This window comes from Phacochoerus africanus, chromosome 2 (assembly GCF_016906955.1).
Source record: "Phacochoerus africanus isolate WHEZ1 chromosome 2, ROS_Pafr_v1, whole genome shotgun sequence".
Classification (NCBI taxonomy): domain Eukaryota; kingdom Metazoa; phylum Chordata; class Mammalia; order Artiodactyla; family Suidae; genus Phacochoerus; species Phacochoerus africanus.
This window is the reverse complement of record NC_062545.1, coordinates 253,345,820-253,368,251: the sequence shown is the minus strand read 5'-3', so window position 1 is coordinate 253,368,251 and position 22,432 is coordinate 253,345,820. Positions and strand designations below refer to the sequence as shown.

Genomic DNA, 22,432 nt, shown 5'->3' with positions numbered 1-22,432 from the left:
TAATTATTCCTCAATATTCTTGAGAAGATCAGGGGTTGCCTAGGAGAGGAGACAGTTTCCATGGTTATTTGTTATCCTCAACCCCTCTTTTGCATTTTCTATTAGACAGGAAGTCTTTGAGAACAAATACTCTTCCTGAGGGACCCGAACAGGCACCTTCCTCATCCTTTTCACCTCATCCTAATATCTGTCACTACAAATCAGGGATTAAAAGTTAGTATGCATGAGAATCTCCTGGGGAGAGTATGTAAGATGCAGACTCAGAAACAAGCAAGCCTAGAAGTTTACATCTTTAATAGGAAGCAAGGCTGACTCCCACATAGGTGGCCTGGAATCCATGCTTTGGTAACCTCTTCTGTGAACCAACCATCATTGCCCTATCACAGGCTGGTCCCCCACCTGGAAGCAAGAGTCCCCTGATTCACTCAAGCTTTAGCACCGTCCAAAGGCCGGTCGCTGCTATTCATGCCATGACAATCCTAGGCTTAACTAGTTACATTCACCTCTACACTATGGCGTCTGGGCCTCTAATACAGCTCTTTTTAAGCCGTATGACAGTATTCTTTTGTCTGTCCTCACCCATTTGTCTGAGCAAAGGCACAGCATTTTCTTCATATATTTATTTTCCGTTTCCACTGCATAGTAGGCATTAATACAGATTTGTTATCTGATGGATTGAATGCCTACTTTTAACAACCTTAGAAGGAAAAGAAAACTCAGAAGAGTCGGAGAAAATGATCATCCCCTCTGGCAAGTCTGTAATATTTTGACCACAAAGTGACATTTTTGAGGCCAGTTCATGAAGGCTCATCTAGAAGTTAGCTTTATACAAACCGGATACTGCTGGGAGTCCTGACTCCAATCCAGTCCTTGTCTTGTGAAGCACCACAGAACAACTCTATCCAGTTTATTCTTGTAAAAATTTCTCAAAGCAAAATGAATTGCAAAAAAAATTTTATGTAAATATTCAGGACATGCACTTTTAAAAGAGAAGTTTAGCCTTCAGTCTTACACATTCCAAAGGAAGAAAGTCATTGCTTCCGAGTCTTAAAAGAGGAGGCAATAACGTGAAACCTTGAATTTCAAAAACCTCAGCAAGCTGTGTAAATTGAGCATCCTCAAGCTAGCGACAATAGTCATTCATTTACTCATTTTCCCAGTATGTATTCAAGAGCCCACTGTATGCCAAGCACTGTCCTAGGCACTCATGAAATAGCCATGCTGGAATCTGCAGTAGCAGCTCATGAATCTTCACTCTGAAAAGATAGACTCCGAATAATCCCCATGCTGCTTGTCATCTTATTTGATCAGCATCCATCATTAAAATTCTCTTGCAGTTCTTTTGGTGGTATAAGAAAACAAGATTTCTTTTTCTCTTTTTTTTTATTTTTTTAGGGCCACACTCGCGACAGATGGAAGTTCCCAGGCTAGGAGTCTATAGCCACCAGCCTACACCACAGCCACAGCAACCGGGTATCCAAGCAGCAAATGTGACCTACACCACAGCTCATGGCAATGCCAGATCCTTAACCCACTGATGGAGGCCAGGGATCGAAATGGTGTCCTCATGGATACTAGTCAGGTTCATTACCACTGAGCCACAGTGGGAACTTCTGAAAGCAAGACTTCTTGACTATAAAATAGCTCCACTTTAACATGTGAGTCAGAAGATAAAATCTTTGTTCTTATACAGCTAACACTTATAGACAGCAGCAGATGATGCTTTTAGTTTCTAGTGTCTTTTAGATATTATGTAGGGAAAAGGGTTACCTTTATGTATTTTATCTTTCATCTTTAATTCAGTCTTAGAGGTGAGACTGTCTTCTCTCCCCTCCACTGGCTGGGTTAGTAGTATACCAGGAGCTTAATGTTTTTGGGGTTTTTTGTTTGTTTGTTTTTATTTGTTTGTTTGTGTTTACTTTTGCTATAGAAATCTCATGTGGTCCACCAACTCACGTAGAAAATGCGATTGCCCGAGGCGTACATTATCAGTATGGGGACGTGATCACCTACTCATGTTACAGTGGATACATGTTGGAGGGCTCCCTAAGGAGTGTTTGCCTAGAGAATGGAACCTGGACATCACCTCCTATCTGCAGAGGTAAGGAACTATTTGAATGGTTAGTTCTTAGTGAAGCTGTAGGAAAATGTATATGGAAGTCTGATATGGCCAAGAACTTGTATATATGCTGTTTTATTTTTCCTTGGTTTTCAGTTTTCTTTTAACATCTGTGTCATTTTCCTTAACCCTGTGGCTTTGGATTTTGAAAGAGAAATAAAATCCAACCTAGGGATGACTATGACGAGCTCAGGAGGGACACAGACTAGGTTGAGTAGCTCTGATGATTTTGGAGAGACAGCAGTGCATGTTGGCTTGACGGAAGATCTTAAGTCTCTGCTCAGGAAGTGGACCTTGTAGAGGCTAAAAGCAAAATTACCCTGATTCTTGCCCCTTGTTGAAAGCAAGAATGTTTCAAGGAGGCAAAGACTGTAAAGACAGGTATGACGTTTATTGTCAGAAACCCAGTACAATGTGTGGGAGAGCACACAGAGAGGTCGTCTATTTATCTAAGGCAGAAGTAAAGCAGTAATACACACCCAAAGAAGTGTGGGTGCTGCAGGAGTCCCCCCTGGGTGAGGAGTGCCAGGGAGGTGACTTGAATCATTTATATAGAACAGTTCTTCTGGGTCTTTGTTTTCCTTTGGCCAATTATCTTGTTTTATCTTTCACACCTGTCCAGACACAGGGCCCTTCCCTGATCTGCATGCCTGTCTTTTGGCCAAGATGGATTCCAAAGTGAGGCATTGTGGGAAGGTTATCTAGACTGATTGCAGCCTGGCACCCTCTCCCTTTCTGGCCCAGAGGGGTCCCTCTGCACTTGTTACCCTGGGGTCTCCCGAACCCTGAGAATAGGAAGTATGTGACCTCTCGGTCTTTTGCCCAAGCAGGGCTTAGCCCCTCTTTTCATCCTGCCATTACCATTGCTTAACAAGTTTATAGAATAGCAGTTATTCACCTTGTGCCTGTTGTTGTTTCTATCTTGAAGTGTAGACAGGGGAATGGTTCTAAATGTTTGTCCTGGAGCCTATCTACCTCCTGCCTCAGGAAGGGTTAACAAGAGGCCAGTTGTAAATGTCTATCCTGGAGCCCATCTATCTCCTGCATCATAGAGGCTATCAAAGTTTTAGTAATTTGGGGATTCGGGACAGAAGGGAGGGAGCAAAGTCGTTTATATAAATAGCGGCTGAGCATCAAAGGCCTCCTTCGGAAAGGAATTTTCAAATCTTCTGGAAGGGGTATTTCTCTGGGTCCAAATCAAATGAGACTATCTTTTATATAAACCACTCTGTTCCCTCCTGCCCGATTCCCTAAATTAGTAAATTTTTGATAGTCTCAGAACTACCCAAACTTGTTTATGTCCCTTCTCAGTCCCTCATGTTTATCCCCAACCAAATCTTGAGATGGGGTTTTGTTTCTCTCCCTTAACATGCAATTCAGGGAAATACTATGAAGTGTGAATGAACATTTCTATTTTCTGACATCCACCCTTCTCTAATTTCCTACATTTCTGATGCATCCTGCTTGTTTTCCAGCTGTCTGTCGATTCCCGTGTCAGAATGGAGGTATCTGCCAACGCCCCAATGCTTGTTTCTGTCCAGACGGCTGGATGGGGCGTCTCTGCGAAGAGCGTGAGTCTGTTCTCAGATCTTACTTTGAGTCCCAGTGGTTTTCCTGGAAGCTGCCAACTCATGGTTGCTACCAGGAACTGGCTTTACTAATGGCAGGCATTCACTCATTAAATCCTGTAGCAGACCAGACAGAGTCTTTAGGGCTGATCTAAGTATGTCAATTAGCTGCAGAAGATCTAGAGTATTAGTGACTTTGAAAATACAGTTATCAAGATCCATCCAAAGCCATTCCACCTGCCTCCTGACACAAGTTTCCAGAAACATTCTTGGGAAGGAGCTTGTCATAGAAGGTTTCCCAACTTTGGTCTCCTTCATCTCAAGACCATTTATGTTCTCTGCCAGTCATCACTGCAGTTAATATAAATTCATGGCATTGCATAACACTGTACTCTGCAGGTAAGACTTAGCGCCCACCATTCATTAAGGGTAGTTCTTCCCAATTAAGGAAATAAGGAAAGTTGGTATTCCTTACACAATGGGTTAGGGTTACACAATGTTTGCTAAATCAATGTAGAATTTCAATCCTCATGAAAATGCATTTAAATTTGGACTTCCAGGAGAATGTAATTAAGTGATCTTAATTTTTTACTGTCTTAAATATGTTTCTTTTTTTTTTTGTCTCTTTGAGGCTACACATGCAGCATATGGAGGTTCCCAAGCTAGGGGTCATATCAGAGTTATAGCTGCTAGCCTACGCCACAGCCAAACACCAGATCCGAGCCGTGTCTGCGACCTACACCACACACCAGATCCTTAACCCACTGAACAAGGCAGGGGCTCCAGCCTGTGTCCGCATGGATGCTAGTCAGATTTGTTTCTGCTGAGCCATGACGGGAACTCCTAAATTATTTTTCTATATCTATATCTATATATATATATATAGATATATACACACACACATTGTGTGTATATATTTATATGTATGTATTGTATATACATATCTATGTATATATGGATTAAATGGTTTCATATTTCATTGGGAGTATATAAATCACAAGTCATTAATGTGATGGCCATGGATTTATATGTTTTTCCTAAGGCCAGGCATTTTATAAGAGATTCTAAAACTTTTTTAAGTGCGACTACTGCAACTAATCTGGAAAGGAAAATATACGATGAAAATAAATCTAGGCTGCTAACAACTCTAGTGTTCTCATAGTTGTTCAGGAAGAAGAGAATCTCATTTTTCCTTTCTCTTCTCCCTAATCCTCCCTTCCCACTAAGGGCTTCCACACATGACCTGCTGTCAGGCTAAGGGACCACCAACTCAGGGACCATTTACCCTAGGCTAACAGCAGACCCGGCTTAATTCACTGAACATGTGTCTGTTCTGCATTAAGCCAAGGCTTCCCAAGCTTTACTGTGCACACAAACCATCTGGGAGAGGTTAAATGCAGATTCTGATTCAGTAGGTCTGGGTCCGGACCAGAGTCTGCATTTCTAGCTAAGTCTTATGTAATACCAATGCTTTGGGTTTGAGAACCGTGCTTTGAGTACCAAGCCAGTAGACAATCTCATTCGTTATAAACAGACTATGCCTCTTTGCAGAGCTCAGTAACTTCTAGTAGGAGAAATGATTGCCTTGGAGGGTATAGTGGAGGCCTGATTCAGTCACCATCAGGCCTCAGCTCCAAGGAAATACAGGGTGAGTCGTCCTATCACTACTAACGTATTGCCAACAGCAGCCCACAGAAGAGCTCTGCTCACTCCCATCTTCCCATTTTATTCAAGACGCTAAGAGAACCTCCAAGCAGCCAAGCCCTCTTAGAGCAGTTTATGTAATTTGTAATGGAAATTTGAAACAGTAATAAATGGAGAACATTCTGGTTATTCTGTGGAGAGAAAGCAAAGGGGTTCGATCGAGGTATGTCCTCTCGGAAAGAGTGCACTTGGCTTTCAAGTCATTACATCAGGCTTGGGGTCAAGACTAGCTTTCCCAATTGTGTTTTCCCAATGATACTGATTAATAAACACGACACATACAGGGAGATTATCTATTGGGTTATCCAAGGTTTTACTCCTCCTAGAAAATGTTCTTTGAACACCCGAATATAGTTGAGCACGTGTTTTGATCAAATCCTTTTCCATCTCCTTTCTAGCCATCTGCATCCTTCCCTGTCTGAACGGCGGTCGCTGCGTGGCCCCTTATCAGTGTGACTGCCCACTTGGCTGGACAGGGTCCCGCTGTCATACAGGTAGGCCTCCTCTTATTGTTTGTTTTCTGGGTGACTTGGCTTGATGAAGCTCTAGAGGACACTTAACAAGTGTGACTCAGCTTCAGAGGGGTATCTGAGTTTTTCAGAAATTCCCCAAGATTGTCTCTTGAATGGGGGTCTCAAAGCTGAACCCTCGGCTGCCTCAGAGGCACCTCTGGGGGTCAAAACAGAGCATCTGAGCTGACTCCACTGTCAACCACCTTTGTGCCATTTGCTCTGTTTTTGTTTTTTGCCTTTTTTGCCTTTTCTAGGGCCGCTACTGCGGCATATGGAGGTTCCCAGCTAGGGGTCGAATTGTAGCTGTGGCCACCTGCCTACACCAGGGCCACAGCAATGCAGAATCCGAGCCGCGTCTGTGACCTATACCACAGCTCACGGCAACGCCGGATCCTTAACCCGCTGAGCAAGGCCAGGGATCGAACCCGCAACCTCATGGTTCCTAGTCAGATTCGTTAACCACTGCGCCACGACAGGAACTCTGCCATTGGCTCTGTTTTGAAGAACATAGAGAAGACATAGTGCAGAAGTTCAGAAGAATATTTATTTTAATCTCTATGAAGTGAAATCATGGTACTATTTAGAAAGATCAAGGCTCTAAATAAATATAAGTTAAAGTGAAAAAAAACTATCAGAGATTTGGCTCCTTATGGAAGATGGTAACAAACTGTTGTTGATTGACTGGTGACAAACATGTCCCCTTAGCATCCTCGCCTAACTCAAATACAGCATTTATCCCACTGTACTTGGGTATCTGTTTAATTACTTGATTATTGATCTTTTCCTGCCTGCACTAGATTATATGCCACCTGAGGGCAGGGTTATTTCTTTGTGATCTTTATATTCTCAGTACCTGGCATAGTGCCCACATGTGATAGATTTTACAGTAATTATCTAATAAGTCAGTTTAAAATGATAAATTTTTATCTTTTCAATGTCCTGTTTCAGAAACTATTAAAACAATAGAGCTTTTAGATTTATTTAGTGTTAACTCTGACACTCCACTATTCCCCCTGTAAACAGTAGTTACACCCCTTCCCCCTGGGGTAAGAGGTGAAAAAGAATGGGCTTCCTGACACCAGGGCTTGTCATGAGCTCCAAGAGTGGAATGACCGTGTAATTTAGCCTCCAAACTGGGACATTCCCAGGGAAATGGGAATGAATGTTTAAAAAGGCAAAATCCACGTGCAGTCACCACACATAAAGCCAAAAGTGAGCCATCCATGAGCACAGGAAAGGAAAACTATACCAGAGGCTGAATTTAAATGCTTTCACTTGAAACTCTTAAAGCAATCTCTTTGGTATTTCTTTATAACAAATCAACTTTGATATTTATCAATATCGAGTATTTATCAATTTTGTACTTCTCATGCCCACAAAATTGAACTTTCCTGAAAACCAGCCATGCCCTTTCCTAGGTATCACACCATGCTTCCAGAAGGAGACATCCTGAGCTCTCCCTCCCCTTCATCTGATGTTACCAGCATCAGCACTCCTTCTGTTCCTTCCTGAACAGTGTCTCTGGCATCCTACTGTATCCCCAGTGCTAGTAAAAGATCTCTTCTTTGGATCATGGCCAGACTGTACTACTTGACCTTCCTATCTCTACTTCTAAAATAGCACCATTACACACTGCCTTGGGCAAGTCTTCACCCTGTTTAAGAAACTAAAACTGGGAATTCCCATTGTGGTGCAGAAGAAATGAGTCCGACTAGCAACCATGAGGTTGTGCGTTCGTAGCAACCATGAGGTTGTGCGTTCGATCCCAGGCCCCAGTCAGTGAGTCAAGGATCTGGTGTTGCTGTGAGCTGTGGTATAGGTTGCAGACGTGGCTCAGATCTCAGATCTGGCATCGCTGTGCCTGTGGTGTAGGCTGGCAGCTGTAGCTCCAATTCAACCCCTAGCCTGGGAACTTCCATATGTTGTGGGTGTGGCCCTAAAAAAAAAAAAAAAAGAACCTAAAACTTGTCACCTGTTGTCCCCACATCCAATTCAGATTCTTCCGACTCCCGAGGTGCTACCTAGATGGTCAACACACCTCATACACCTTGCTTCCCATCCTACCAGTCACATCCTGTCCTTTGCAGTGGCTTCCTCTCTCTTTTCACACTGGACTCAACCTCCAGAACCCTGTCTAAATTTCCTCTTTTCCCTAAACTTGCTCTATACCACAATCATCTATTTTCTAACATTCCATTTCTATAGATATTACACAGTTAGATAGAACCACGCCATTTAGAGCCCAATTGATCTGATCTATTTGCATTTCTTCTTCTTAGCTCCCTAACACATTAAGCTCCTTCATGACATGAGCCATATAGTCTTTCCTTTTTCCATCTTTCAGCAGCTACCTGAACACATACACCCACTAAGTTTTAAACATACAAAAGTATGTTAATAAAACAGGGGTTCCTGCCCTCCAGAATCCAGTCTAGAAAAGGAAAAGGGATGCAGAATGGCCTATAAGTAGGTGACTGGGGCTAACTGAATTTGCTAAAAAGATAACACTGAAGATGAGTAAACTGCCCAAGGGTAGACATTCAGAAAAGTCTTCGTAAGCAGAGAATCAGTGGAAGAGCAAGAGATGTTACCAGGAGATTATTCTAGCCAAAGGCATGGAAGTGTAACAAAGATGTGATCAGCAAACCAGAGCTGAGACCATAGAGGAAATGTAGGGGTGTGACTGGAAAAGAAGCTGTAAAGGCAGGCAGAGCCGGATTAGGAAGCACATTGCATGCCAAATTCAAGATGCTGGCTTATGTCTTCTGAGCCATGGAAGCCACTCTAGGGTTTCAAGCAGGAAAATCATGTGATCATATTTTCTTATAGAAAAATGATTTTGGCAGCAGTTTGAAGAAGGGCAGAAAACAAGACTTAAAATAGGGAGGCTCATTAGGGAGTTATCAAGCAAAATTGGCAAGACGTAATGAAGTCTAGAGAAACAATAACCCAAAAGGATGGATTTGAGAGAAGTTAGGGAGATGAATCAACACTATGGGGTTATAGATTTATTGTGGGAGTAAAGGTTTGAGGAGAGTCAAGACTGATGTTTCCAGGTCGGGCTCCTGAGTGGAAGGGAGTGCCCTATACTGAGATGGAGAACCTAAGAGGAATGGGTTTGAAGGTTCAGGCAAAGAGTGAGGTACGGATGTGCTGAGTTTGAGTGTCCAGTGGAACCTACAAGGGCGAGGTCTGAGGGGCAATTGGATGCTGGTTTAGCTTCCCAGAAGATACATTTAGATTGAAGATAGAGAGCCATCAGTCCTCATGGGAAGACATTTCGGGGGTTGGGGGAAGAAGATAAGTCTGCCCAGAAGACACATAGCATGAGTAAGTGGCCAAGAATGGAACACTGGGGCCACCCACGTTACAGGCAAGGAGGAAGATGTTAGGCTTTTAGACAGAGAGGTGAAAATAATAATAAAAAAAAATCTGTTAGTAAAAATAGGTACTCCTAAATCATGCTCTTGCAAAGGAATAATGTTTTTTCGCTCAATAAATTTTATTGTATTTATAGTTGTACAAAGATCATCACGGGATCTATATATTAGCAAGCAGAATCAACGGAGAGTTAGTTGTGGATTATTGGGTTTTACTTTTGCTCTTTTTAATCCTGCTTTATTTCCTAATTTCCTTCCTGTTATATTTCAAATATGAGCATTCTGTTGGTCTGCTCCCCAAGGGCAAAGGCTGGTGTTTGCTTTCTTGTCCTTTCTCTTTCAGTCCTGGCCAAATGCCTGGATTGCTGGCATTTTTCCCATATTTTATGCATGGGTGACTCAAGAAGTGACATTTACTTATATCTCACTGCAGATGAGATTTTCATCTGGGGAGGCCTGCCTATCTGTGCTCTAATGAAGCTGAAATAATGACTGAAAATGTTTCTCATTTCCAGCTTTCTTCTGACAGGCATTTTATTCTCTCTTTGATACATTAAACTGACTGGTATTAGGGCTTTATCAGTTTTTAGCAACCTTAGGTTTTTGGTGGGTTTTTTGTTTTTATGTCCACCCCCACAGCATATAGAATTTCCTGGGCCAGGAACTGAATCTGAGCCACAGCTGTATCAATGCTGGATCTTAAACTCACTGCTCTGGGCTGGGGATGGAACCCACACCTTTGCAATGACCTAAGCTGCTGCAGTTGGATTCTTAACCCACTGTGCCACAGCGGGAACTCCTTTTTTATGGTAGATTTTTTAACAACTAGATTGATGCAGGAGTTCCTGTTGTGGCTCAGTGGAAATTAATCTGACTAGTATTCATGAGGACGTGTGTTCAATCCCTGGCCTCGCTCAGCAGGTTAAGGATCTGGCGTTGCCATGAGCTGTGGTGTAGGTTTCAGACACAGCTCAGATCTGGCATTGCTGTGGCGTAGGCCAGCAGCTACAGCTCCAATTTGACCAGTGGTCTGGGAACCTCCATATACTGCGAGTGTGGCTATAAAAAAAAATAAAAATAAAAAAGTAGATTAATTCAGATGAAGAGTTTGGCTCATGAGAAAGATGTCTGAATAGTAAATCTCTGAGTGTTCACTCATGGTTTCATCTTTGGCTAATTTTTAACTCTACTCCAGGTTCTGTAATTCCAACTAAATTTGGTAATGGCCATGATATACATTTCCTAGGAAGCACAAAGGGCTTTTGAATCATCTGTTATGCTAGACAATTTATGTGCCTGATTTATTGTCCTAAGAGTTGATGTCTGATGTAATGATTCCATCAGTCATAGAGTTCAATGCTGGTTCCCTCAAGAGATTTATAGTCTCATTGAGCATATGAATAATTTATAGTTCAGAAGAGTATGTGTCAGATCAGTTGCATAAACAAAAAGATTAAGGGAGAGAGAAATCAGTGGACTTGGAGTTATCAGCAAAGGTTTCAGTATAGGTAGACTTTAACCTGGGACTTAAATATGAAAAATGACTCACTTGGAAGGGAAAAGGGAGGTGGTACCACGTAATGACACGAAGTCGAGCTAAGTGGCAGAAATGCAGAATACCTTCCATGAAGTGTGGTAGTGGCTAGAGCAGAAAGCAGAGTCATGTCTTCCTTTGCACGCCTTCATGGGCATCTTCAGATTTGCTCAGTGTTCATTAAATAAATGCATGCATTTTTCATCCCAGCTGTTTGCCAGTCTCCCTGCTTAAATGGTGGAAAATGCGTAAGACCAAACCGATGCCATTGTCTCTCAGCTTGGACAGGACATGACTGTTCCAGGTAAGACAACCCCAAACTGCTATTAATCTATAACATAAAAAGGCTGAAATTCAAGCGAAGTTGTCTCAAGAGCCAGAAGGTATCTCTAGTTTGAATGTAAGCATTTTCTACCCCAAAATATCCATTTTGAGATACTCTCTAAACCTGAACTAAAGCCAATGCAAGGAAATACTAGTTAAGCGTTGACAAATAAAACAATCTTGTGTTCACTTTGGCAGTACATATACTAAAATTGGACAATACAGAGAAGATTAGCATAGCTCCTGCACGAGGATGACATACAAACTTATGAGACATTCTGTATTTTTCCACAAAAAAGAGAAAAAAACATTAATTAAATAAATGAACTGCCTTCTTGAACAGACAATTGCATCCTTCATATGCAAGGCTGCTAGTAAATAATAAACTCAGTAGGTTTTCTTGATGTTCATTTGCTTTCCTGATTACAGTAAAAAGTAGTATTGAAATTGATGAAAAATGTATATTTTTGAAGACAAAATTTTTGTTTCTTTTTTTACTGTATAGTCAGTAATTAATGGACTACAAGAAAATTTATGGGAAAATGTGCTCGAGTAATTAGTTGCTCATTTCTTTTCTTTTTTTTTTTTTTTTGCCATTTCTTGGGCTGCTCTTGTGCATATGGAGGTTCCCAGGCTAGGGGTCTGATCAGAGCTGTTGCCGCAGGCCTTCACCAGAGCCACAGCAACATGGGATCCGATCCACGTCTGCGACCTACACCACAGCTTACAGCAACGCCGGATCCTTAACCCACTGAGCAGGGCCAGGGATCAAACCTGCAACCTCATGGTTCCTAGTCATATTCGTTAACCACTGCGCCACGACAGGAACTCCTGGTTGCTCATTTCTAACTGGATCAATATCACAGTCAAGAAAAGATTATCACAAAAATAAATCAGTGGAAAAAATAGCTTAAAATAATTTAAACTTTTTTATAGAGGTATAACTAACGTACAACGTTGTTGCATTCAGATGTACAACATAATGACTCAATAATTGTATATATATGGCCCAGTGATCACCACAATAAGTCACCATACGTAGTTACAAATTTTGTGTGTGTGATAACTTTTAAGATTTACTCTTTTAGGGAGTTCCCATTGTGGCTCAGTGGTAACAAATCCAACTAGTTTCCATGAGGGCATGGGTTCAATCCCTGGCCTCACTCAGTGAGTTAAGGATCTCTTGTTGTCGTGAGCTATGGTGTAGGTCTCAGGCTCAGATCCCACATTTCTGCGGCTATGGCATAGGCTGGCAGCTACAGCTCTGTTTTGACTCCTAGTCTGGGAACTTCCACACGCTGTGGGTGTAGCCCTAAGAAAGACAAGAAAAAAAGATTTACTCTTTTAGCAGCTTTCAAATGTGCGATAGAGTATTGTTTATAATTGCCATGTTCTACATTACATCCCCATGACCTATTTATAACTGGAAGCTTGTACGTTTTGATTCTTTTCAACCTTTTAATGCACCCCCACCTCTGGCAACCACAAGCCTTTCTCTGTTAAGTTTGGTTTTGGCTTCGTTTTTAGAGAGATCATACGATATTTGTCTTTCTTTGTCTGACTCATTTCACTTTGCATAATGCCCTCAAGGACCATCCATGTTGTCACATTCTTTGTATGGCTGAATAATATTCCATTGCGTGTGTGTGTGTGTGTGTGTGTATGTGTGTGTGTTTCTTTGTCCATTCATCCATCAGTGGACGCTTAGTTTGTTTCCATGTCTTGGCTATTGTAAATAATGAAATGAACATGAGGGTGCAGATATTTCTTTGGAGTTAGTGTTTTCATTTTCTTTGCAGAAATACCCAGAAGTGGAATTGCTAACATGTATAGTAGTTTTACTTTAAATATTTTGAGGGCCCCTCTTGCTGTTTTCCTAGTGGCTGAACCAATTTACAGAGCCCAAGACTTTTATCTACATCCTCAACAACTCTTGATATTTCTTGCCCTTTTGATAATGGCTATTCTAACAGATGTGAGAGGACATCTCATTATGATTTTAATTTGCATTTCCTGATAATTCACTAATCATGTTGAACATCTTTTCATGTACCTACCCGTTGGCCTTCTGTAGCCTTCTGTGCAAAAATGTCTCTTCAGATCCTTTAGCCATGCTTTAATCTGATGGGTTTTTTTGTTGTTGAGTTGTATAAGTTTTTTTATATATTTCAGATAGTAGCACCTAACCAAATACATGGTTTGCAAATGTTTTCTCCCATTTGGTAGATTTTTTTTTCCATTTTGCTGAAGCTATCCTCTGTTGTGCAGAAGCTTTTTAGTTTGAAGGAATCCAACTTGTTTACTTTTCCTTTTGTTGGCCTTTGCTCTTGGTGTCAAATCCAAAAAATCATTGCCCAGGCTGATATCAAGGAGCCTACCACCTGTGCTTTCTTCTAGGAGTTTATGGTTTCAAGTCTTACACTGAAGTCTTGAGTTAATTTTTTGTATCATATAAAATAGTGGTCTAGTTTCATTCTTTCACACATAGCTGTCCAATTTTCCCAGTACCATTTATTGAAGAGACCATCCTTTGCCAATTGTGTATTTTTGGCTCCATTGTCATAAATTAATTGACCATAAATGTGTGGATTTATTTCTCAGTTCTCTATTTGCTTGATCTGTGGGTCTGTTTTCATGCCAATAATGTACCATTTCAATTACATATTGCATCATGCCATTGATAAAATATTTTCAATGTTAAAGCATTGTCCTCACAAATTTTGCAATGTTGAAATATTACCAGCTCCATTTTAAAACTTTCAATATACATTATTGTATTACATCATTTAGATTTATATTATGTACATTTACTTCCATGTTATTGGAATCATTAAACCCAAATGGATATTTCTGTATTCATTTTAAAAAGTTGGAAATCCAGTTAAAAGAGGGATTTTATTTTTCTATCTCCTTTTATTTCATTTTTATTGGAATATCAAAGTCAATCTGCAGAGACAATCTATTTAAATACAAACATAATTAACAACAAAAAAAATCTGCCTCATGCCAGTGAATTTCTTCATATCATCTCCAGTATATGCCAGAGGGGAAAAAAACTGAACACGAAAGAACAAACCTGGATTGTACAAGCATATTTAGAAGTTTCCAAGAGAAAGATGATAGTTTTACCTGAGAGCAGAGTTGAAAGAAATTGAGAAAATGACACTCAAACTGCAGAGAATTTCTGGTAAAAAAGAAAGCAAAAAATAAATAAAAAGATAGAGAAGATTAAAGGACCAAGAATGGCAATGACTCAAAAAAAGTCTAGATTTTTTTATGAAGAAAGTTGATAAAGGAATCAAAAAAAATTTATGGCAAATCATAAAAACCTGAGAGGCATTTCCCACATTCAAGCAAAGGTAAGCCCAGAGGAACAGCCAGCCACCACCCTGTCCTTAGACTGTGATGGATTTTTCTAGAAGACCAGTATTTAATTAGTTAGGACTCTCTTATTGCAACCCTAACTGGCTTAAGCAAAGAGAGGAATTTGTTATCGTAACAGTGGGCCCTTGTATGGACCCCAAATACATGGGTTGGCTGAATGTCAGGACAACCAGACTGAGAAATTGAAAGCCATCTGAAGCCTCTCCACCTCCCATCTCACCTCCTCTCTCCAGCATCTTCTCCATCCTCTGTCTTGCTGCAGAGTGGTTTCCTCTGCTGTTGAGTTCACATGAGAGAACAGAACTGCTTGCAGCTCCCACATTTTACATGTCACACCATGGGGTCCACAAAAATAGTGTACTGACTCAGTTTAAAAATCCAGGAGGAGAACTCACTCATCCAGACTGATTCAAGGGCCCACATGGATTAGTCAATGGTGATCCATAATAGGTTGGATTGTGTTATACCAACGTGAAAAGTCATTTTGCTAAAACTTTCACCTAACCTTTGTGTAAAGGCCGGAGGAGTCTGAAAATTCCCAGAAGAAAGAAAGGTGGAGTATAATTCCCTGAAATGGAAGAAGGAGAAAGCTTTTCTGAGAAAACAGTAAATGTTTACAGATAGCTTTTATTTCCTTCTCTCCCACAAGATGAAGTGCCTTAAAGACTGTCTCCTTCAAACTTAGTACAGACACAAAAACTGATGCTCAATAAGTGCTGGTTGACAGAGCAAATACCCGGCCATCTGAGACAGCTAGTGGAGAAAGACCGTGTGGCATTCATTAAATCCCTCAACCTGTAGCCTTCTCTACTGATGAATAAGTCTGACCTGGTATTATTCCCAGAGAGTTCAATCCTCAAGAAAGAGACTTTGTCCTCTCTGATGTCTGTGTGCAGAAAATTGATCCTCTACAAATGCCGTAAATGAAAAACCATTGAATGGTTCATGCTGTAAGAGACCTTTAAGGTCACGAAGTCTTACAGATGAGCAGATTATCAGACAGGAGATAAGTGACAGAGCCAGGACCGAAACTCAGGTATGCTTATTCTCAGGTTTCTACATACACTAGCACTTTTTCTCCTTGCCCCTTCATTCTCTCAAGAAATGACCACCCCCAATCTCATCCATCTGATGCCCAGGTGTCTGTGACTTTTAACCCCGTTTTGAAATCAGCCCCCAAACACTGGTTCCCCTTCCAGTTCAGTCTCTTCTGTTAAATCTCTTTGTTTTTTGTTCCAGGAAAAGGAGGACTGGGTTTTAACCACTGCACAATCAACCAGCTCTTCTAAAAGCAGGCTCATCTCTTCCTGGTAGTCCTGGACATGCTGGAACTTCCACAAAGACATTCCAACACGGTGCTGGGTCTTGTTTTAATCACCTGGTTACTTTGTGGTCACCTTTTTATTTTGTGTTGTATTTTTTTCTTTCTTGTGACATACTTTCTTATATGTTTCCATTTTTACACATGCCTGTATTTTCTATATAAAAATATATTAAATAGATGCTGCTCCACTCTCACAAAATGTACATACTCTGCTGTCTGTTGGGAAAGTTCCTGGTACACATTTTTATTCAGTTACTCTCAATGATTTTTCAATTAAAATATATTTTGCTACTAAATAATGTTTTGCTGGATAGTGCCATTTTGTGAGGTAGTCAGGGAATAATGAAGAGGATTAATGATCTGTGCCACTAGTATATTTGGGGATTACATGCAGTGTACTGAGAAATTACGGTAAAGGAGAGCCTTCATGCTAGTCCTATCTTCTCTGCAATATATGTAACAATGAAGGTTTCCTTTTATGTAATCAGAAAGTAACTATTGGACCTACTACTCTCCACACAAAATGCTGTTCTGGTGCTGAGGGTAGCCTAGCTAATTCTTTCCCCAATATTTGGAAAGCGAGAGGCATCCACTTTAGTGGATGGGGGAAAAAAGCATAACGACCTTCATTCAAATGATACAGTGCTCCCTTCCTTCTCACAGAGGGAGTAAGAAATGTAAGAACTGGAAGATTGACACAAGGCCCATTTCTAGGTCATAATCCCACAACTCACTGCTTTGGGAGAGAGGAGATAGGAATAAGAGGACAGAGAAAGGGAAGGAAGAAGGCACATTTCCAGAACTGTGCTCCTGGTGCCACCTGAAAAAAAAGAATTGAGTTGGCCCAAAGCAAAACGGAGCTGCCTCTCAATCCTCACCATTTCATGAATCTCCATCATTGTCCTACCGAGATAAAAACTTCCTCAGACTACTGGGGGGGGGTGGGGGGCAGAACGCTCGATTTTGTTTAAAAATCACAATCAACTCACCTCCATCCTTTGGGAGAACTGCTTCCACAGAGGGCATGGGATGCGTTGTAACATGATGGAGAGATGCAGGAATGACGAAAAAGATCTTGATTGTCCTTGTGGTTCTCCTCACTGCCTTACACTCCCCAGACATTGACTCCTCCTCCTGCTTTCTCCCGACATTCACTCTCTTGACCAATCTTCCATGCTTATGAGTATTCCTTTTATTTAATTTATACCCCATCAACCTCCAAACTATGTTGGCTTTTGTCATTTATAATCATAAACTATAAAATAAAGCTCAAAATCTAAATAATAAAAGAAAAATAGCAGCAGTATTTTTTTTTTGTCTGCACCTGTGGCATGAGGCAGTTCCCAGGCCAAGAATCAAATGTGAATCACACCTGTGACCTACACCACAGCTACAGTGATGCAGGATTCTTAACCCACTGCACTGAGTGAGGGATTGAACCTAATATCTCAGCAGCGACCTGAGCTGCTGCAGAGACAAGGCCAGCTCCTTAACCCTCTGCACCATAGTGGGAACTCCAGTACCAGAAATTTTAAGCTAAGGAAAGCGACTGCAATTGAAAACAAAACTCAGTTCTGAAACTCAGTTCTGAAGGTATACCAACTGTGTAGAATTTGTATTGGATTATTTTGAATAGATATAAAGATGTACACTACAGAGTAAGTCAAATTAGTTGTGTTGTGCAGACAGAACAAGGAAATAAAGCGCCATGGAAGTGACATTTGCAAATGATATGAAGGTCCATGTGTCTCAAAATGTGATTCACAGAGTACTAATACTAAAAGTAGTTGAATATTTTTATGTTATTGAAGTGTTTTTGACTTACAGTGTTGTGTTAATTTCTGGCAAAATGACTCAGTTTCATATTCTTTTCCGTTACGGTTTATGAATATAGTTCCCTGTGCTATACAGTAGGACCATGTTTTTTTATCCATTCTATATATAATAGTTTGTCTCTGCTAAACCCAGACTCCCAATCCATCCATCCCCTACCCAGTTCCCCCTTGGCAACCACAAATCTGTTCTCTGTGAATCTTATTTCATAGATAAATTCATTTGTGTCATATTTTAGATTCCATATACAAGTCATGTCATATGGTATTTGTTTTTTTTTCCTTTTGACTTCACTTATTACGAGAATCTCTAGTTACATCCATGTTGCTGCAAATGGCATATTTTGTTCCTTTTATGGCTGAGTAATAATCCATTGTATAGATGTACCACATTTTCTTTATGCATTCATCTGTCAATGGATATTTAGGTTGTTCCATATTTTGACTATTGTAAATAGGCTGCTATGAACATAGGAGTGCATGTATATTTTCAAATTACAATTTTTTCTAGAGTGTATATGTCCAGGAGTAGAATTGCTGGATTATATGGCGACTCTATTTTTTAACTCTATTTTGAGGAACCTCCATAATGTTTTCCATAGTGTCTGTACAAATTTACAGAAGAATGTTATTTTTTTATGTCTTCAGTACTAAATATATTCACAATGAACTCTTAACATTTCTAAAAAAGAAGGGTATTTGTCCAGCATACGAAAGCATATCTGTGTCTAGCCAACTATAATCAGTTCTATAGTGAACTATTAAATGCTTCTCTATAACTCAGAAACAAAGCAAAAAGGCTATCTCATTAACCTTGAACTTTATTCTGTGACTTCTAGCCAAAGTAATAAGATATAAACTCTTAAATAAAAGGTATAAAAATGAGAAAATTAAGAGTCACAATTTTCATTCTGGCAGAAGATAGTGGTTTACCTTAGTGGTTTAAGATAAAAACCCAAAGTCAAGAAAAATCTATTAGAAACACTCAGTCTACTAAGCTATATAGTTACAAGATACATACCCAAAAATAAAGAGCTTTCCTGCATGTCATTTTTAAATAGAAAATATAATGAAAAAGATTCCATTCACAATATATATACATATATAAATAAGAAGTCATGTGGTCTCAAAGAAGAATATTGTACAGTTATATCTATAAACATTCATCAAATGATGAAAAGCATGGCATTTTCTGGATAAGAAGACAGTATGTCCTGAAGACATTGATTTTTTTTCCAAAATGAAATTATAATTTCAATCACACTTGATATATTAGATTTTTTTTTTGGTAGGCAGACATGACCAAATTATTTATTCTAATGTTCATTAAGGAACAAGAAAAGGAAAATGAAAATATTTTAAAGAAAAATAATAAAAAGGATCATCTTTATTAAAACAAAAACATAAAAAGAATTAAAATGGTGCATGTGTGAATCAAGAATCATGAAAGCATCAATGTGAACTTCTATACCTGTAACTTGAAATATTTATTTAAAAACTCATAAATCAGGGTTCCCATTGTGGTGCAGTGGAAATGAATCTGACTAGTACCCCGTGAGGATTTGGGTTGGATCCCTGACCTCACTCAGTGGGTCAGGGACCCTGCGTTGAGGTGAGCTATGGTGTAGGTCGCAGACTCAGCTCAGATCCCTCTGCTGCTATTGCTGTGGTGTAGGCTGGCAGCTACAGCTCTGATTAGACCCTAGCCTGGGAACTTCTGTATGCTGTGGGTGTGGCCCTAAGGAGAAAAAAATACTCCTAAATCACCAATAAAACATCAACAGTCAGTGAAATTTTTGTTGTAAAATATTAAATATTTTCTAAAATATTAGAAAATATTGAGTGACTGGCATTAGACAATCGGTAAAAATCTGAAACTCTTGTATCTTGTATTCTTACCACATAAATTGAAGGTAGATTGGGGGTTAAATATTGATATTAAAACCATAAAAACAATTTTTAGAAATTTTCTCAAATTTATATGCTTAAAAGAAACTCCGAAACCCAGAAGTTACCAATTTGGCAAAGTTTTTGGTGGTGGTGATAGTAGTGGTTGGGTTTGTTTTAATGACAATATGCAGTTCACTATTAGATGAAATTATTTTATTGAACATCTATAGGAAATATAAACTAGGACAACATTTCTCCAAAATAATCGGCAATTTGTATCAAGAACCTTTAAAATATGCATGCATACATTTTACTTCAATAATACCTGACTGAGATGCAATCTCATTTTTTAAAAAACTGACCCAGAGGCAAATATTTATGCTTAAAGATAATTACAACAGCATTTTTAATATTAAAAATCAGCAACAACTTATATGGCTAAAAATCCTGAAATTGGTGATGGAATTCATGGTTTATTTATAGAATTAAATATTAGAAAGTCACTAAATATTGCAGTTGCGGTGCTCCATTGGGGCTCATCAGTAATGAACCCAGCTAGTACCAATAAAGACTCAGGTTCAATCTCTGGCCTCATTCAGTGGTTTAAGGATCCAGCGTTGCTGTGAGCTGTCATGTAGGTCGCAATCTTGGCTCAGATCCCGAGTTGCTGTGGCTGTGGCATAGGCTGGCTGCTGCAGCTCTGATTCAACCCCTAGCCTGGGAATTTCTATGTGCCATGAGTACAGCCCTAAATTAAAAAAAAAAAATTACAGTTAAAAGGAGTTTTAATAACACAAAAAATATCATTATGGTATAATGTTCAGTAGAAAACTGTATAGAAAATGTGTTTATAATGTGCTCTCAATTGCCTAGCATATGCATATGCAATATTCACAGGAAGAGATTTGCCAAACTTTGTTAATAGTTATTTTCCCAAAGGCATGGAACTATGGGTGTTTTTAATCTCATCCAAATTTTTCCTTTATTTCCAGCTTATCTTCAATGAGACTATATTACTTTTGCATTCATAAGTATGCTTTCATATTCATCTAAAATAATCCCAAATTCATAAAAAATGAATTTAAGTAAAAGCCCAAATTGATGAGTATATCTCCTTTCAGTACCCTAATTGATCCACCATATGCATTGACATGTGTAAGTTTAAAGATTGTGCCTCCATATAGTTTTGTTTAAACACTCCTTCTGGAACCTTTAGAGAAGAGTTGATTACTAATTTAATGTAAACACAGAAACTGTTACCAAGAGGAAATATCCATAAATTGTGAGCTACTTGGATACACAGAAGGAAAATATTTGCTGATGATCAGATTAAGGAACTAAATTAATGATTGAAACTCTGTATTTTATACAGTATATCCTGTGCTGTATGCTCCAGTAGATATAAGAAATGGACATGTAACAATACCTCAAATTTAAAAGCCAAGTTACCTCAGAGCTACTTTTTTATGCTTTCTTAACAACCAACATAGCAGCAGCAGTACTTTTTTGTTTGAAGGTATTATAGCCGATTACTCAGTATTCCCTCTTAACTCTGACCTTAAAGCAGTGACAGCAACATCCAGCCTTTATTTTTTTTCCCCGAATTATCTCATACACCAGCCATTCAAGATCACCTGGGCCCAAAGTGTAGCATTGGATGGAACCTGAGAGTAATGCGCTGTTTTGAAAATAATAAAAAGCTGAAAGCATGTTATAAGGCCACATATATTCAGCTGGTACAACAGCTACATCTTCCAGCTGCAGTAATCATCAGGCAAAGTCACTTAAAAATATATCATCCTTGGTGAAATGTTTCTGGGCTGTAAAGTTTTGCAAACACAGCCAAGCTGCTTTGAAGAGACACATAGATCAAGGCCCTTGGGGTGTCTCTAAATGTTATAGTACAGACTGCTGTCCCCTCCTCTTTGGAGGAAATGCTGATCACACCCACTCCTCATAGGAGCCCTTCTCTAGTGAGTTTGCTCCACCCACATGAGTCCTGACCTGTCTAATGACACACCTGATCCTCGCCCCTCTGAGTCATTAAGATTCCTCCTTTCATTTTGTCCACTGGATCTTTTACTTTTCCCAGAAGTGTTCAAGTTCATTTATGCTTCTCTAAGTTAAAGTGTACTAGATCAGCAAAGGTAATAAAGACTAATGGACAAACTGGAAAAACCTGAAAGAATGGATTAAGGTAAGGACCACAAAAAGGTAGCAAAAAACACCTGTGTGCATTTCTCAGTTGTACCAGTCTTCAAAAACATCTGGATCCTTTATTGAGAATCTGTGAAATAGATGTTCAAAGGGGAAATATTTCCAAAGTCTTTTTTTCACACCTTTGTATTCTGCTTTGTGATTTAAAATGTATTTTCTCCTACATTATCTCATAAAGTGGGAGACTTTAAAGTCACATGGCTGCCTGACATTTTGCAGTGGCTGGGTAAATATCCATATCCTTCGAGCTTCTCAGCCCCTCACTAGTCCATCTCAGCTAATTCTGCAAAGCTCCCTCTTTGCACTTAAGAAAACTGAGGCGGAAAACAAAGCGTACAAGATCTAGAAATCACTGCCTAACACCTGAAGTTCAAGGCTAAGGTTCAGAGCAACCAGCCACAGCACAGTTTCTAGAAAACAAATCTTAGCTAGAATATGGCTGGCATTCTCACCTCCCAGTGAGTTTGTAACTATGGTACTTTATTATTACAACCTGTATTTCTGAGGTTTGCAAACGAAAATGTTCCTAATCATAAAGCAGCCTTGGTTTTTGTCAGAGCCCCACCAAATAACTCCAGGCTGTGTTTAAAGGACAGCCCAAAAAGTTCCATAAGTCATAATTGCAACACTGAGATTTCATGACG

At 39.6% G+C, this 22,432-nt stretch overlaps 1 protein-coding gene and 1 non-coding gene across 2 annotated transcripts in view; both read left to right on the top strand.

Annotated features, from left to right (window-relative positions):
* Window positions 1-16,148, top strand: part of SVEP1 (sushi, von Willebrand factor type A, EGF and pentraxin domain containing 1) — a 198,303-nt gene extending 182,155 nt beyond the window's left edge. The window contains exons 44-48 of the mRNA XM_047768130.1: window positions 1,931-2,101; window positions 3,595-3,690; window positions 5,790-5,885; window positions 11,028-11,121; window positions 15,765-16,148. Coding sequence (XP_047624086.1) covers window positions 1,931-2,101; window positions 3,595-3,690; window positions 5,790-5,885; window positions 11,028-11,121; window positions 15,765-15,786 — 479 coding nt within the window. The 3' untranslated portion in view covers window positions 15,787-16,148. The remainder of the gene's footprint in view (window positions 1-1,930; window positions 2,102-3,594; window positions 3,691-5,789; window positions 5,886-11,027; window positions 11,122-15,764) is intronic.
* Window positions 11,324-11,429, top strand: LOC125121652 (U6 spliceosomal RNA). Its single transcript, XR_007133537.1, has one exon. It is a non-coding gene; the product is annotated as a U6 spliceosomal RNA (small nuclear RNA).
* Window positions 16,149-22,432: the final 6,284 nt, after the last annotated feature.